Here is a 14,744-nt window from a genome sequence, read left to right as displayed (position 1 = left end):
CCACAGGATGAGGAGGACAGTAGGTAGATAGGAGAGGAGGGTTACTGCACGCAAGAGATAAGATGGTCAAATCTAGGTAAACTGAATGATGGAGGTGTGTGTGATAGAGAAAGAAAGAGAGCGAGAGCATGAGCGCAGGGGAGAGAGAGAAGCAGAAAGGATACACCTAGATGGGGTTGTATCTTCTCATCTCCCTTAAGGTAAAACAGGCTGCCTTTTTTACTTTGACAGGGCATTGACAGAGCTAGAGAGACCGGCGCGAGAGAGAGACCGGAGCGAGAGAGAGAGACCAGAGCGAGAGAAGAGACCAGAGCGAGAGAAGAGACCAGAGCAAGAGAGAGACCAGAGCAAGAGAGAGACCAGAGCGAGAGAAGAGACCAGAGTGATAGAAGAGACCAGAGCGAGAGAGAGACCAGAGCGAGACCAGAGCGAGACCAGAGCGAGACCAGAGCGAGAGAGAGACCAGAGCGAGAGAGAGACCAGAGCGAGAGAGAGACCAGAGCGAGAGAGAGACCAGAGAGAGAGAGAGACCAGAGAGAGAGAGAGACCAGAGCGAGAGAGAGAGACCAGAGCGAGAGAGAGACCAGAGTAAGAGAGAGAGACCAGAGTAAGAGAGAGAGACCAGAGCGAGAAAGAGAGGTGAGGTCCAGCTGTGTCCCATTAAGAACACGTCCTTCCTTCCTCTCTCCTGTGTGTTTATCCATCAGACGGAGATCTTCCAGGAGTCTCTCCTCGGTAAACACTGCACAAGGCAGGGCCTCGGAACTCCTGCTTCCGCCTCATCAATCTGACGACGGGGGGGGGACTGCTTTAAACCCTGGCCGGAGGACAGCCGTGAACACTTCCAGTCACTGGAGCGAGTCCAGTGTTGATGGGCTTTGATAAACAGAGGGAATTCCTGCTTTTTCCAACATGGAAAACATGGTGCTGAGGTGTCAGTGTGAAGGATTGAAAGAAGATTGTAAGTGTTTCAACCTGAATTCATGAGAGTGACGGGGCACTAGTCAGGGCCGGGGACCACTTTGCATATAGAGATGATGGGCTCAAGGCATTTTCGCCTTAGCAAATGTTCTGCACCTTGAATATTATTAACTAACCAAGGCTGACTATAGTCTGGTGCTGGCTGGCCATGCTCTGTAGCAGGGTCAAATTAACTTTGTGTTAGCCTCAAGTATCACCCAGAACACTGTAGTTCACGACCAACACATGTTCATGTGAAATTAAGTCCTTAACTTTGCAACGGACACGAAAGGTCGAAGGTCAATAACCAGAGTGATTAAGGTAGGCAAGCACAGGTACGTAAACTGTAAAAAACGGCTGTTAAAGGACAGTGTGTTTAGAATGACATGAGCCGTGGTCTCTCCTGGTGTGGTCTCTCAGAGTGGCTGGGACACAGCATCACTGTATCCCTCTGCACAAAGCCTGAGGGGGCAGACAAGAAAATAAAGAAGAAAAAAGAAACCAAACTAAAAATAGACGAGTGGAGCAAGTCACTGCTTGTGTATTAACGCTAGCGCTGCTACACTGAAAACGTGTTCCCCCCCCCCTCCCTCTGTCTGTCTGCCAGCCTCAGATGCTGTATGTAATTAAGAGCACCAAGTCAGAATGGGCCACGGGGAGACCGCCTTAATTGGACAGGGAAGCCTCGGTAACAAGCTTGGAGATGTGCTGGAAGACCCAGTTGAGTGGGCGGGCAACGGAATGACAAAGTTCGGCATTTGTTAGAGAGACAAAGGAGATGGGAGTTTCAGGCAGTGACGTGTTTTTCCTCGCTGGGGGCGATGACGAAGGTCTTTTGGTCTCTCAGATGGGAAGGTGGACAGCAGGCCCCTAGGAGGACATTTATAAACTGCTCCGGGTTTATAAATAGGGGGGGAAAGTTGAGGCCTGGATAGCCGGCGTTCCATCTCACCACATGGTACAACACGCTCCTCATCAATGTGAGGAGGCTAGATGGGTTTCCACGTGTCTTCTAAACACGGACGCATCTCCGACGTACGCCGGCTAGGACTCCGCCCCCAAACGGTCAACGCTTCCAATCGCTTTCCTCTTCATCAGGATACAACTGTATGCTCCCCCCCCCACTGATATTAGCGGAATGGAGTGTGACATTGGACAAACATTACGCCCAGCCGTTTTTCAAAACAGCATGTTAAACGGTCGCCTTTGTTTGCGAGTCCTTTGGCTAGGTGACGAATGGAGGACACGCTGAGTCTGAAAGGGGTTCGTCTTTGTTCAGACTATGGCTCACCTCTGGGGGGGAGGGAGAGCTACAGTGCAGCTGGATACCTGCTCTACAGGGGATGCAACAACACCACTGAGCGCGCTCACACCCAGACATATACACAGGTGGCCGTGCATGTACTCACCCAGGCACTAGGTCAGCTCAAGCCCCCTTGTGCTCTCGTAAAGCCTCAAAATGACCCACAGTTAAGAGTACTGTTTATGCCCCTGTGGACAGTATCTTCCCCAAAATAAGCTACAGAACACATTTCTGCCTGCAGTGCTGCAGTGATATTGGAAATGGTTAATTAACCTCACAGGAATAAACCGTTTTTTATTTTATTTTATTTTTTATAAATGTCATGTAACCACCAAAAGGAAAACGACACTGTTGTTTGTCTCTGACCACTGAGCTCATCCCAGAGTCAACAGACAGGACGCCAGGGACAGCCACGGTTAAGGTTTCAACGGTGGCTGAGACATGAGAAGTAAGGCGGTGCTTTTCGAACGCCCCCTCCAATGTTCCAAGACAAGTTAGGTGCTGTTGGATAGTACTACTGTACACCTGGGGGTAGGGATACAGCAATAGTTAATGTCTGGCACGGCGAGGAAGGGCGTGGCTTGCCAGAGATGGACATGAAAACACGAGGCCTGGTGACAGGGCGGCTCCATGACAAACATGGTACTGTATTAGACACTACATAAAGACAGCTAAAGGGTAAAGCACTTATCGTGTGTGGCAATACTGAAGGAAATACTGTAGACAATGAGTTGTACTTGAAGGAGGAAAAAAACACTCCTCGTACTAAATAATGATAGCGGCATGTACACACAATGATAAATCGAGACAGGGACTTTTACCTCAACATGTTCTTGATAATAACCTCCACGGTTCAACCAACCTTCGTAATTATGCAGTGCATGGCTGCACTTGGCAGTGAGTTAAAACAGTGGTGGGTGGAATGGCTGACGGACGTGTGTGGGAGAGTACGCACTGCCTGCCAGCAAACAGTGTCCTGTGACCGCTACAATGTCTTGCATCCAAAGTCCCCGGCCTGAGTAACAGCCACATCTCCATCTCCCCCTGCTCCGCTACGAGCAGTCAGAGGGCATGGGGCCCCAGGGCGCAGCAGCGCCAGGGGGACCACACACAGAGGCCAGAGGGAGTTATGCAGAGATTAAACAAACCATGCAGACAGCCTGCGTCCATTAGAGCCAGCCAGCTATCTATTCAGTGGCTAACCCTGCCTGTGCCACTGAGGAGCCAATTAAGACGCAGCTGGCAGGGTGGACGCCGAGCGCCGAGCGCAGCTTCCAGGTCTGTGAAGGGGGAGAGGCAGCAGCTCCAGAGGAGGGGAAAGGGGGAGCAGCCATAGCGGTTAGAGCAGCTCACATTTCCAGAGAGGGGTTCCATCCCGGAGCACATAGGGAGAGAGAGAGGTTATGGTGTGTGGGGGAACTATGGTTGTGTAGGAGCCGTTAGAACAACAAAAAAAGATCTTAAAAATAACAACTTTCATTGTGATGCCATGCATGCAAGAAAGAACTGATCATTAGTTATATGATGCACCCCACCCCATGCTCCCCCCCCTCCAAAAATAAAACATGCTAATTATGTGGTGTGTGAGAGGAGGCCAGCTGTATTGCGCTAGTTACTTGGAAACGGGCAGGTTTATAAATAAACAGTTCTTTTCAGGGGGTAACAGAGTTATGTGGCAGCTTATCGGCTTTAGGTTATCGGACTGGCAGCTTGGAGACCCCCACGAAACACACAACCTAAACATCCCGAACCTGTCAGAACAGCCCTGTCCAAAAGGTCTGTTGACAAACACGCTGAGCGAGACTCGATCAGAAGCTGGTTTGAGTGGCTGGCGCTAACACAGCTAGACTTGATAGCTAGACTTTTAAAGTTCCTGAGCAGCCATCACTGCATCATCAGCAAAATGATAACAAATAACACAATACTGAGGTCAAAACAACAAAAAAACATAAGCTGCCAATCATGGCTTTCTAGGCCTGAGGCTCTCTTTTAATGCTGAGGATTGCTGCTAAGTTTCAGGGGTGAATCACTGCTGGGAAGACGAGACCTTGAACACACCTGAGGAAAGTTAAAACTGATAGGCACAGTGTGTGTGTGCATGTGTGCGCATGTTGTGGTTCCTTCCCAGTGGGGAGTGTGGAGATGTCGAGGAGCTGTGACACATTCCTGAGGGAGGAGAGAGTCCTCCAGGCCTCGCCAAGCAGTGTGGGAAATGTCAGCGCCTTCAGCAAGCCCCTGGAGCAGGTGGACCCCGGCCCCAGCACTGCGACACACGCAGTACAACAGGGTTACACGTCGGCCCAGACAAGTATTTAGAGAGGTGAGCTTTAGCGTCGAGACTCGTGAGAGAGAGCAAGGTTGGGATTAGTGGAAAATAGGAATGTTGCCATCGTTTATAAATATTAAATATAATGTAATTGAATTAATTCAACACAATTAAACAAAGCAACCAAACGTAAGGAAAATAATTATTCAAAGTTCTACCAACTATAAAACCACCAACCAGTGCTCTGTGTCTGCAGCCTTGTTAGTGTAGTTCAATGTAGGATCGAAAAGGGTTACAGGTTGAGCGGGCGGCTAGCTGGCTGGCTGGCTGGCTGGCAGGCAGGCTACCTCTATCCCTTCCCTACCCCGGAATGGGTTCACAGCTCAGAATAGCTTGAGGCAGATGCCTTCCTCCCCCGGCGTTATTTGGAGCCCAAGGGCAACGGAATCCCAGCTCTCCCTGCAGCGGGGAGCGGGACTCGTCGTTGCGGTGTTTGAGGGGGGTCGGAAGGTGGAAGGGGCACATCAGCTGTCCCCCAAACGTGGGATTGGCAGACACTTGATTAGTCATTACAAATATGGGGAGGTTAGGTGGCACGAGGTCACAGTCTAAATCGTTTCAAAGGCACAGTCACTGGCAAGGAATTTCCACTGATGTGTCTGATGTCAGAATCAGAATCAGCTTTATTCGCCAAGCAAGTTTGCACAAACAAGGAATTTACTACAGCAGGAAGGTGCAACCTGTAAGAGCCAATATAAAAATATAAAATGTACAACAGTATCTAAATAGATTTTTATATATATATACACACACAATAAAGACAGATGTCACAGATATCTTTACGTATATGTAAAGATACATATGGTATTACCCAGAACGCTGTGTCTTGCCGGGTTTGCGTTGGGAGTATCAGCTGCTAGGACATGCAGTGGAGAGAGGAGTTGTTTCTAATGTTGGGTTATTAATAGGTGGAGAGATGAGTGGATGGCTGGAATCCTTGTCTGGCAACAAGGTGCAAGGCCGGCCATGTTCATTACCATTTAGGTTCCACAAAAATTGACAAATTCATTGCCGAGCGAGCGGGCAGATAAAGCTTTCAGATAGCACTCATCTCGAGAGACCTTGTGCGGGAGGTGAAATAAAGATAGGACAGGTCTAAGTGCCTAGCAGCTGACCCTGTAGACAAGGGCATGCTTTGAGTGGAGGAGGGCCACTGACACTAAATAACAAGCATTCAAAGCTGAAGCATCACACTAATGCTCTACATGTTGTCCACGTCTGATGCCGTTTTGCAGCAGAAAGTGGAGGAAAACCGGGACTGTTATATACTCTACACAATCAACTCAGCAGGAGAAAGTTGGGATATAAGACATAAAAAAATCGTAGCATAAAATCATGTGCGTGTCTTATAGCCCTGTTTCATCAGCATGTGAAACACAATCTACAAACCACTTCGACAAGTCCTTTCTGGACCTCTATTTCTGTGGTGACAATTGGCTGTCGGCCGCAATATCCCATACACACCTGCCGACCCAGCGATGGCTCGCCTGTGCCGTTCAGGATACCGTACGTGTAGCACGAAGCAGACCCAAAGGATGACTACGTCCCATTTCATATGTTTATCAGCGAAGGACCGAATTAGTACAGGGTGCTGCTCCTTCAGGCTAAACCCGCTTATCTGGTTTTCCGCCACAGGCACGTTAATGCATGGCATGGGCAGGCAAGGCAGGCAGGCAGTCAGGCAGTCAGGCAGTCAGGCAGTCAGGCAGTCAGGCAGTCAGTCAGGCAGGCAGGCAGGCAGGCAGGCAGGCAGGCAGGAGGTATGGGGGAGGGATTTGTTTACCCCAAGATGGATTTGAAAAATAATCCACCGCAGAGATTGAAAGTTGGAGAAGTGGGATTCAGGTTAAGTAAGTCCACTGACAGTGAATTGATTTTTCCTGGCTGGTACGGCTTTTCTTGACCTGTTAAGTCATGAAACGGCATGAATATGAGATTGGAGCTTGAGTACATTAGCCACTAGCAACTTTGGACCTTCACTGTTTCCATGAACTTGGGGAGGAAGTATGTCGTTTGGAACTTATTATGAACAAGCACAGCAGGGATATTAGTCAGCACTCCATCATCTGAGAGTTGGAGCACAGTCAAACTAAACTAAACTGTAGCCAAATTAAGGGATTGAAATCCAGTCTTGAGTAGCACTCCAGGTGAAATCAAACTTTTAAAATAGTGTAATATAGCTTTTATCCAAACCTCTTGGATATAGGAGGAGTTTGTAAGGTGAGAAGTTTGTTTTTGAAATGTGACCAGACTAGACACGACAGTGAATCTTCTTTGCTTCAAGGAACTTCATTAGCCAGAACTGGAGAGTGGCACTGCCTGTCACACACATGCTTACACTTTAAAAAAAACAAGGCCTACAGGCCCTGACTTAATATTTGTAATACATCTAATATTCTTGTTGCAACTAATATTTACTTTGGTGACTTTGATACACAAAATGCACACAGTCTAAACTGTAGCACACAGGATATTCAATATATCAAGTGCATATGTATTGCCATGTAGCTGCAATGGACTGCTTTGCTTGAGTTTGGCTCAAGAGATTCAGAGACTTTCCATCCTATGATGACACCATCAGACTGCATCAGCAGCAGCAGCTGCAGCTGCTGGGACCTGTGCTGCTGATGGTTGGTGATGGGGGACATGGCATTAATGAGCAGGTTCAGATCCCCTTACCCCCGTGTGCATGGCAGCACGGGGTAGGCGAGGAAACCAGAACCGCCTCTCAAGTGTACTGCTGTGTAAGTCCTATGCTCGATAACCATCTACCGCAACAGCTGGATGCCCGTTCGAGGCCTGGGGAGCAAGCTCTCTCTTTGACACATTTTAATCTGAAACTCAAATCCAGACTATTTATATCAGGACATTGAAAATAGGGGTTGGAAGGGGGCATGGGGGATTACATTTCCACCCACAGTGTGATACAGCATGGTGTAGATATCCGTCTTACATTTGCCTTCATATGGTCGGGTGAAACACTAGCAAACTTGAGTAGGTGGCAAGTTAATCCTTATTAAAATAACTCTAGAAACTTTTTTTCATTTTTGTTTTTATTCTAGCTAAAACATCTGAGCATCTGGAATGTCGAACATCTCAGAAGTCTTCTTAGACTGTGAGGAATCACCCCCCTGTGAGGCAGCAGCTCCAAGGGGACTCAAGTTCTACTGCCCTATTGAGACCCTGAGAAATCTCAGCTATTTCATTCACTGGAGTCAGCTGCCACGGCCAAGCCTGTGTGTTGACCCATTCAAGAAAATTACATTTTACATTTAGTCATTTAGCAGACGCTCTTATCCAGAGCGACTTACAGTAAGTACAGGGACATTCCCCCTGAAGCAAGTAGGGTGAAGTGCCTTGCCCAAGGACACAATGTCATTTTGGCACTGCGGGGAATCGAACTGGCAACCTTCAGATTACTAGCCCGACTCCCTCACCGCTCAGCCATCTGACTCCCTGCCATGAAGGACCTAATTTACCTTCTTGTTTATCCTGCAAAAAGTTTAAGGAAGTGGGGGAGTAGTGTCAACACTAACAAAAAGAGTCTGCAGCCCTCTCCTTGCTGAAGAAACCACTTTTTTTCACATCAAAGACACACCCAAAAAAAGCTCAAGTGCACTTGAGCTTGGTCGCTACAGAAAAAAAAGGAAGGCCATATCTTTTCATTGCTCTTGCAGGAATGTGTGCTAACTGCTTATAGACTGTGTGTGTGTGTGTGTGTGTGTGTGTGTGTGTGTGTGTGTGTGTGTGTGTGTGTGTGTGTGTGTGTGTGTGGGGGGGGGGGGGGGGGCTTGTGTTGTGTGTTCCACAGTTGGGAAAAGTGTAAAGGGAAGCGAGTGTGTAAGGATTGTGACATGACGGTGGCCCAGCTACAGACAGTCTGGGATTTTAATGGGCCTGGCCACCGTAACGTAATCCTAAACACAATTTTTTTCCTACAACTCAGTCAAACCAATTACCATCCGGAGGTTGCCAGAGATGAGGGCTTAACCAACCATTTCCCCTCTTACTCCTGTTCCTGGTACCAAGGGTGCTCCATTTCGTCCAGAGTCTGACATGCCCAATGTGATGTCAAAAACGTTTTGAACCAATGCTTAAAACTCGATGGTCATTTGGTATAGGAGCTACAGTAGAATTATTTGGAGTAATAAGATATTTAATCTGAAGACAAGATATGAAGAAGGTAAGGAAAAGATCACACCTTAAGGAAGTTGGTGGATTCCTATGGGAATAAATATTTGCCAATGTGAGAATTGACAGTTTATAATCCACAACGCATTTATTAAGTACACAAAACAGAGCAAAGATTGTCAAGGTCAAGCCATTCTACATATGACATTCTTAGGTAGAATCTCTTCAAAAGAAAAGCCTTTTACAGGGTTTGTCGTTTGTCATCCTCTGTAAATTGACAGAAAACTGAGCAGTAGAGCTACAGGAGTACCCTAATCTAAAGCTTCAAGTTCATAGCCTATTTGATTATCAAGGGCATGGTGATGAGAGGTGCGACTAGGCCCCATTGGAAAATGATGGACTCACACAGAGAAATAACTTTCATTTCACTCTGGAGCTGGGGAGGTCTGGGCGGATATCCTCCCCTCTCTCCAACCCCCTTTTCGATCCCTTTCGGCTCGGCCTTTGAACCTGCTGCTAACGCATAAACAGTGCTAATGAAGACCAAATTACCATTCTGATCCCTTTGTCTCAGGGCTGGTTTACCCAGTGGCAGGCTTTGATCTTCAAGAGCACACAGAGAGAGACAGAGAGAGACAGAGACTGAGAGAGAGGGAGAGAGAAAGAGAGAGAGCTGTTGTCTCCTCCTCCTTCCTCACCGTGCTCCCCCGCCCTGCTTTCCTCCTGCTTCCAAGAATGCATTTTCCTGCGATTTTCTTGAAAATCTAGGTTCAACCCTTTTGTCTTCCATTAACCAATTATAAACCAAGTATTTCTGCAGCATGAATTATTTGGGGGATCTTGTGAGAAACAAGAATCTGCCATTTTATTTTCAATCAATCTTATTCTGTAGCAAATAGATTTGGTTCTAGAATTACCGTTTTAATTAGCTACATTGAAAAGTATGTCAATGATCTTCAAAAAACCTAACCAACTGACGTCAAATGTAATTCTATGCCTCCCGGCAAGTCAAAAACTAATAATGCAGCCAAAATGTACATTGAAATGATAAGCAGTGAACGGAAGAACTGCCAATATTCCTGTTCTTTACAAAGAACAACATTTGCTATGTCTACATCCCTATACGCGGACAACCATAGAAAAGGTTAACAGGAGCTCCAGAACAATATGATTTCAGCTCAACAAGGCTATCAAACCTTGGTCAGCCTCGTGTGTACACATTCACCGCTATGCACTGCTTTGTTTCAAAATGTACCACATTTGGGCATGGCCTGAAAAAGTAGACAAATCATGGCCAATAAATCGGAAACTGACTTACACAATGTGTTCCTATGCCATTGTAAACCACGTTTGGACCTACGGCCTGGCCTGTTGTGTAGCATGCCCAGTATCAGAGAGTTCATATTATTAGGTAATAAAATAACGCAACATGTTTCTGTAAACTAAGCATATCACTTAGCCTGGACAAAGTTAATTCCTCAGATCAATACATTTTAAATGACCTGGTTGAAAATGTTACCTAAAAATAGCCACAACACAAACAGGCTTTTTAAGGAGCACGTCGGGGTCCTTCAGGCCGCTGGGCGGGGCTAGAACGAGCACATGACGGCGTTCTCAAAAAAACGCACCTGATGTGTTGCAATTATAAAAAAGAAAAGAAAAAAAACAATAGCGATACTCCACTATAACAACATTAGTAAAGTAAATCACAAATTCCATAACGTGAATGTAGATTTACAAAATATTATGATACATCCATTAGTAAGTCCATATATATATATATATATATATAGACTAGTCTATTATTAATACTCCAGCAAACAGTTAATCTAGGACAAGCAAAAACCGACAGTGTCTCTGCACTTTTTCATCAAGGACAAAATCTCACAATTCAAAGGAGGACGGTAGATCATGAATAAGAGGCCCATCTACAGTCTTCTACCCGTTCTCATGAAAACCAGCTTGTGGATCAGACCACCGCTCTACAGAAACACAGGGTTTGAAACCAAGTGAATACTGTTTACATTAAGAGTTGAAGTTAACATTGTATATCCCTCCTATAATAAAAAAAACACTGCATGTGTAGATGGGAGGGGGTATGACTATTACTAGAATAGAAGAGCACGTTTCTTAGAAAACAAGGGAAGTGCATGTACAAGTAACAGCATGGGGAATGGGAGTTTTCCTGACAGCAAAATACAATTCCAGCTGAAACAGCACGCACACATTTCTTTGGAAGGCGCAGCCCCGCACGTAAGCAAAGTGCAGATTGACCCTTGACATTTCAAGACGGGTGACAAGCGAGATTCTGTCGTGTCTGCTGCCCGGAGAGACCGTCACTCACCCGTCTTCGGCAGAACGGCAGCCCCTGTGCAATGATGTTGATGCTAAAGATCTTCAGTACTTTCTGGGTGGGCAGTGGCTCTTTAGCCACCTCCTTGGTGTCTGCCAGATCCCGACCCTTGCTCTCCAGTGGGACCTGGGGAGCCTTCTCCTTCCCGGAAGAAGCTTTAGGCATCTTCCCGCGGGTTCCAGCCGACGAGAATCGAGGGATAGGGCAATGCCGCAGCATCGCGATGTTGACAGTAGGCTAAAATATCATATCCTAGAAGGGGGATCCCGGGGCTTGGTTTGTTCACTCGATAACCGTGCTGTCGTGCTAACATACGCAATCTTTAACCTTCTCCCTGGACTTCAGAACCACTGACACAGACTCTCCAGTACTAGCCGTTCCCTGTCTGAACACTGAGCTCGCTCCACCGGCATTCGACCCTCTTTAAAATACCCCAGGGGTGTGATGTCACTGCTGCACCCCTGCCAGTCGGAGCAGCTGGTGTCGGGGACTGTGGGGAGGATGCCCCACCTTTCACGGTGAGTCACAGTGAAATCTACTCCCCGCCCCCCGCGGGGATGGAATGTGTCCTACTGGTCCCCCGACACTGCACATTTCACCCGTAGGGCTTCCTTAACCACCCGTACCCCAAGCACCCTGGCTGATCCCTCTGAACTTACCAGAGGAATCAGCTGTTGTACACAACCACCTGGACTAGTCATCAACAACCCCCTTAGCCTCATGTCTGAGTAAAGTTCAGCAGTGCATACAGCAACTGGAATAGTTTACCAGTCACACATGGCACCCGTACACCTTTATACCTTAACGGGGACCCATCTCACAAAGTATGAGATTATTCTGTACACAAATACATATTCATGTCATGGTATGGCAGTCCTAGGAAGGCTTGGGGAGGGGGGTTTAAACAGTAGGTGAAAATACTCTTGCCATGGCTCTCCCATGTGTCCAGGCTATAATGGCATCCCAATAACCTTGTGTATGCTGGTGGATATTTACGGAAGCCGATCACACAGTCGACAAGTGTTGGAATACGTGACATGATCACTTCAGCATGGATTAATGTGACTTGGTGTTAGGATGGATGAGCTTGAATATCTCTTTTAGAGGGACGTGTTGGAGTCTGCTTCCTGTGGGCTCTGTTGTGGAACAGAGTGCTCTGTGTCCTACTGTATACGGTATGTGCTTAATGTGTGGGGTGATTCAGTGTGCTACTGTATACCATCCGTGTACTCTACTGCCAATGAGGCTTCTGAACACAATACCATCCAATCGTCACGTGTTGATACACTGCCTGAAGAGTCAGAATCCAAGTTTTCTGCACATTCCACATCTTGACTTGATTCAGGAGAATCAACATCAGTGGAAGATAGGAAGAAAAAAAGCACTTTTTCACATCTCACTGAGTTCTTTTTCTTCTGCCCGACAGCCAAGAATGCAGAGAAGCCCCCATCGCTGCCCTTTCCTGATCATTAAACATTTACTAGAAAACAAAAGTCCTGGTCCTCATGAACCAATGGCCCCTAATTTTTGTTTTTTTGCCTGTGGAGTTGGCACTCTTCTGAATAATTCAAAAGCCAAGAGAAGGGATTTAACTTTGATTCTGACATCTAAATGAAGTCGCTTTGTTGTTTCGCAAGACTAAATTGCAAGCTAACACCGCAAAATAGTTCTCGACACCGGAAGTGAGACTGGCAGATAAAGCATGCATTGACCAAACGCACTAGACTTTCCTGGCCAGGTTTAAATCTAATAAATAAGGAGTCATAACACCTGAATTCTGACTAGATGCCAATCAAATTATGCAATTAATGATCCCTTTGAATACTCGTACTTACCAAATAAGACTAAAATAACCTTGTGACAATCCAACCCAATGTGAAATGCACCAACCTTTAGGCTAATCTCACATTTACATATACTATATGCTATAGACTGATTGCTATGACATTGCTCATCTGTAACATGATCAAGCCACTGTAATTGACAGGAATGTCAGTCAGATGTAAGCCAGGGATTTAACCTCTGGACATGAGGAATGTACACCAAAGCCTTCTGCTTTATAATTGTCAAAGTCTGTGGAAAGTCTTAATTACTTAAAGAGCATTGTCTCACAGTAAACCTGGGGCGCCAGAAGGCCCAGTGTGACAGATCAGGAAAGAAGTATTGATAATTGTGGTACAGTGGTAAAACTGGTGTAATTTTGAAGTTGGTACCTTGTCATACTTTTAGTATGTGTCAATGTTGGCCATCGATGGAAACTTGTAATCTGGATGAGGGTCATGTGTGCTTTATTAGGACAAGGCAGTCTCGTCTAGTTTAAACCAGTTCTTTCAAATAATTACCCCTTAAGGTTGGCAATTGTAACTTTGATTCAGTCCACTTGAGTTGAATTTCTAAAGATGGGAATTTGTAGAAATGTAATTTAACTGGCACAGTGCCAATCTTTCACATCTTGAATGAGGGTTGTGTGTGCTTTATTAGAACTAGTCAGCAGGCTCATCTGGTGTCAAACTATTTAATAAAATAAACTGCCACAGTGGGATAGAATTTAAAAATAGACAAATTGACAGGGCATGTACTGCTGTAATTGGATTTCTGTTATATGGACTTTGTTGCTTATTATTCGACCCTTATGTCTAAATGTAACTGCCAAACCCTGGTCTATAAACTTAATCTTGGACTTAAGAGGCCATTCTGCTTACTTTCCCTACAGAGAGCGTACACGCAACCCTAACAACACAGTAACACACTTTTATCAGAAAAATTATCTTGACAGCCAAACACATTTGGCAAAAAAGGTTTTTCCTCCGGGCTTGTGTGACTGGATCCCTGGCGGTGGTGGTGGAGGGCCTGGCTCAAAACTGGACCACACACAGACATCCCCCCCTCACTGTTTATTATAACGCTCGCCTTCACACACCTCCCTTCCAACCGTGAGTGATTAGCCGTAGTGCTCTGTTCATTGCGAGGCAGGCAGGCACACACTTGATGAATGAGCGCTCCCGGTCCACCACTGACGTGTCAGCCTTCGGCTGCGAGCCCTGTGTGCGGCTCAGCTCTAGTGTGTGTGTGTGTGTGTGTGTGTGTGTGTGTGTGTGTGTGTGTGTGTGCGCGGGTGTGCATCTCAGCCTAGAATCAACACAAGCTGGCATCATGCTTTTATGGGAAACGGACGCTTCCTTACAGCCTATTCTGGATGCAGTATGATATAAAGAGAACCTTATTCCAAAGTTTGGTTCTCTAATTCAACAGGACATTCGTCACGGACCAAGGGAGAGCCAGACCATGTTGTTACGAATTGTATTATTCAGAAACCAAAAATGTTACAGAAGCAAGCCTCAACACAGTCTGAAGATGTATGTGTGTGTAAACCAAGTAGGCTACACTAAATCAACTGGATAATTGCCAGGGCAGGGACTTAATTCTTTGCTGAAGCAGAACCCTGTCAATGGAGTGAACCTTGCAATGTATCAATAAAAACATCCCATCTCTCTCGCAACATGAAAAGACCTTCCTTCACTAGACAAGCGTGCAACACTCTCCTCGGTGCACACTGCTCCTTTGAGAGAATAATAACTAACTGAAGGTCATTAAAATTGTGTGGCCATTCATATTTCATGTCGAGGGGCTGTTTAGAGAGACATACGCCAAAATGGAGTTCTTAAGGGAAA

General features: G+C 46.2%; 1 protein-coding gene across 1 annotated transcript in view; it reads right to left on the bottom strand.

Moving 5' to 3' along the window:
* fbxw7 (F-box and WD repeat domain containing 7) overlaps positions 1-11,413 on the bottom strand; it is a 60,586-nt gene extending 49,173 nt beyond the window's left edge. The window contains exon 1 of the mRNA XM_067250501.1: positions 11,065-11,413. Coding sequence (XP_067106602.1) covers positions 11,065-11,292 — 228 coding nt within the window. The 5' untranslated portion in view covers positions 11,293-11,413. The remainder of the gene's footprint in view (positions 1-11,064) is intronic.
* Positions 11,414-14,744: the final 3,331 nt, after the last annotated feature.

The sequence above is a fragment of the Osmerus mordax genome, chromosome 14 (genome assembly GCF_038355195.1).
Source record: "Osmerus mordax isolate fOsmMor3 chromosome 14, fOsmMor3.pri, whole genome shotgun sequence".
NCBI classification, from domain to species: domain Eukaryota; kingdom Metazoa; phylum Chordata; class Actinopteri; order Osmeriformes; family Osmeridae; genus Osmerus; species Osmerus mordax.
The sequence above is the reverse complement of the archived record's forward strand: the minus strand, read 5'-3'. Positions and strand labels throughout refer to the sequence as shown.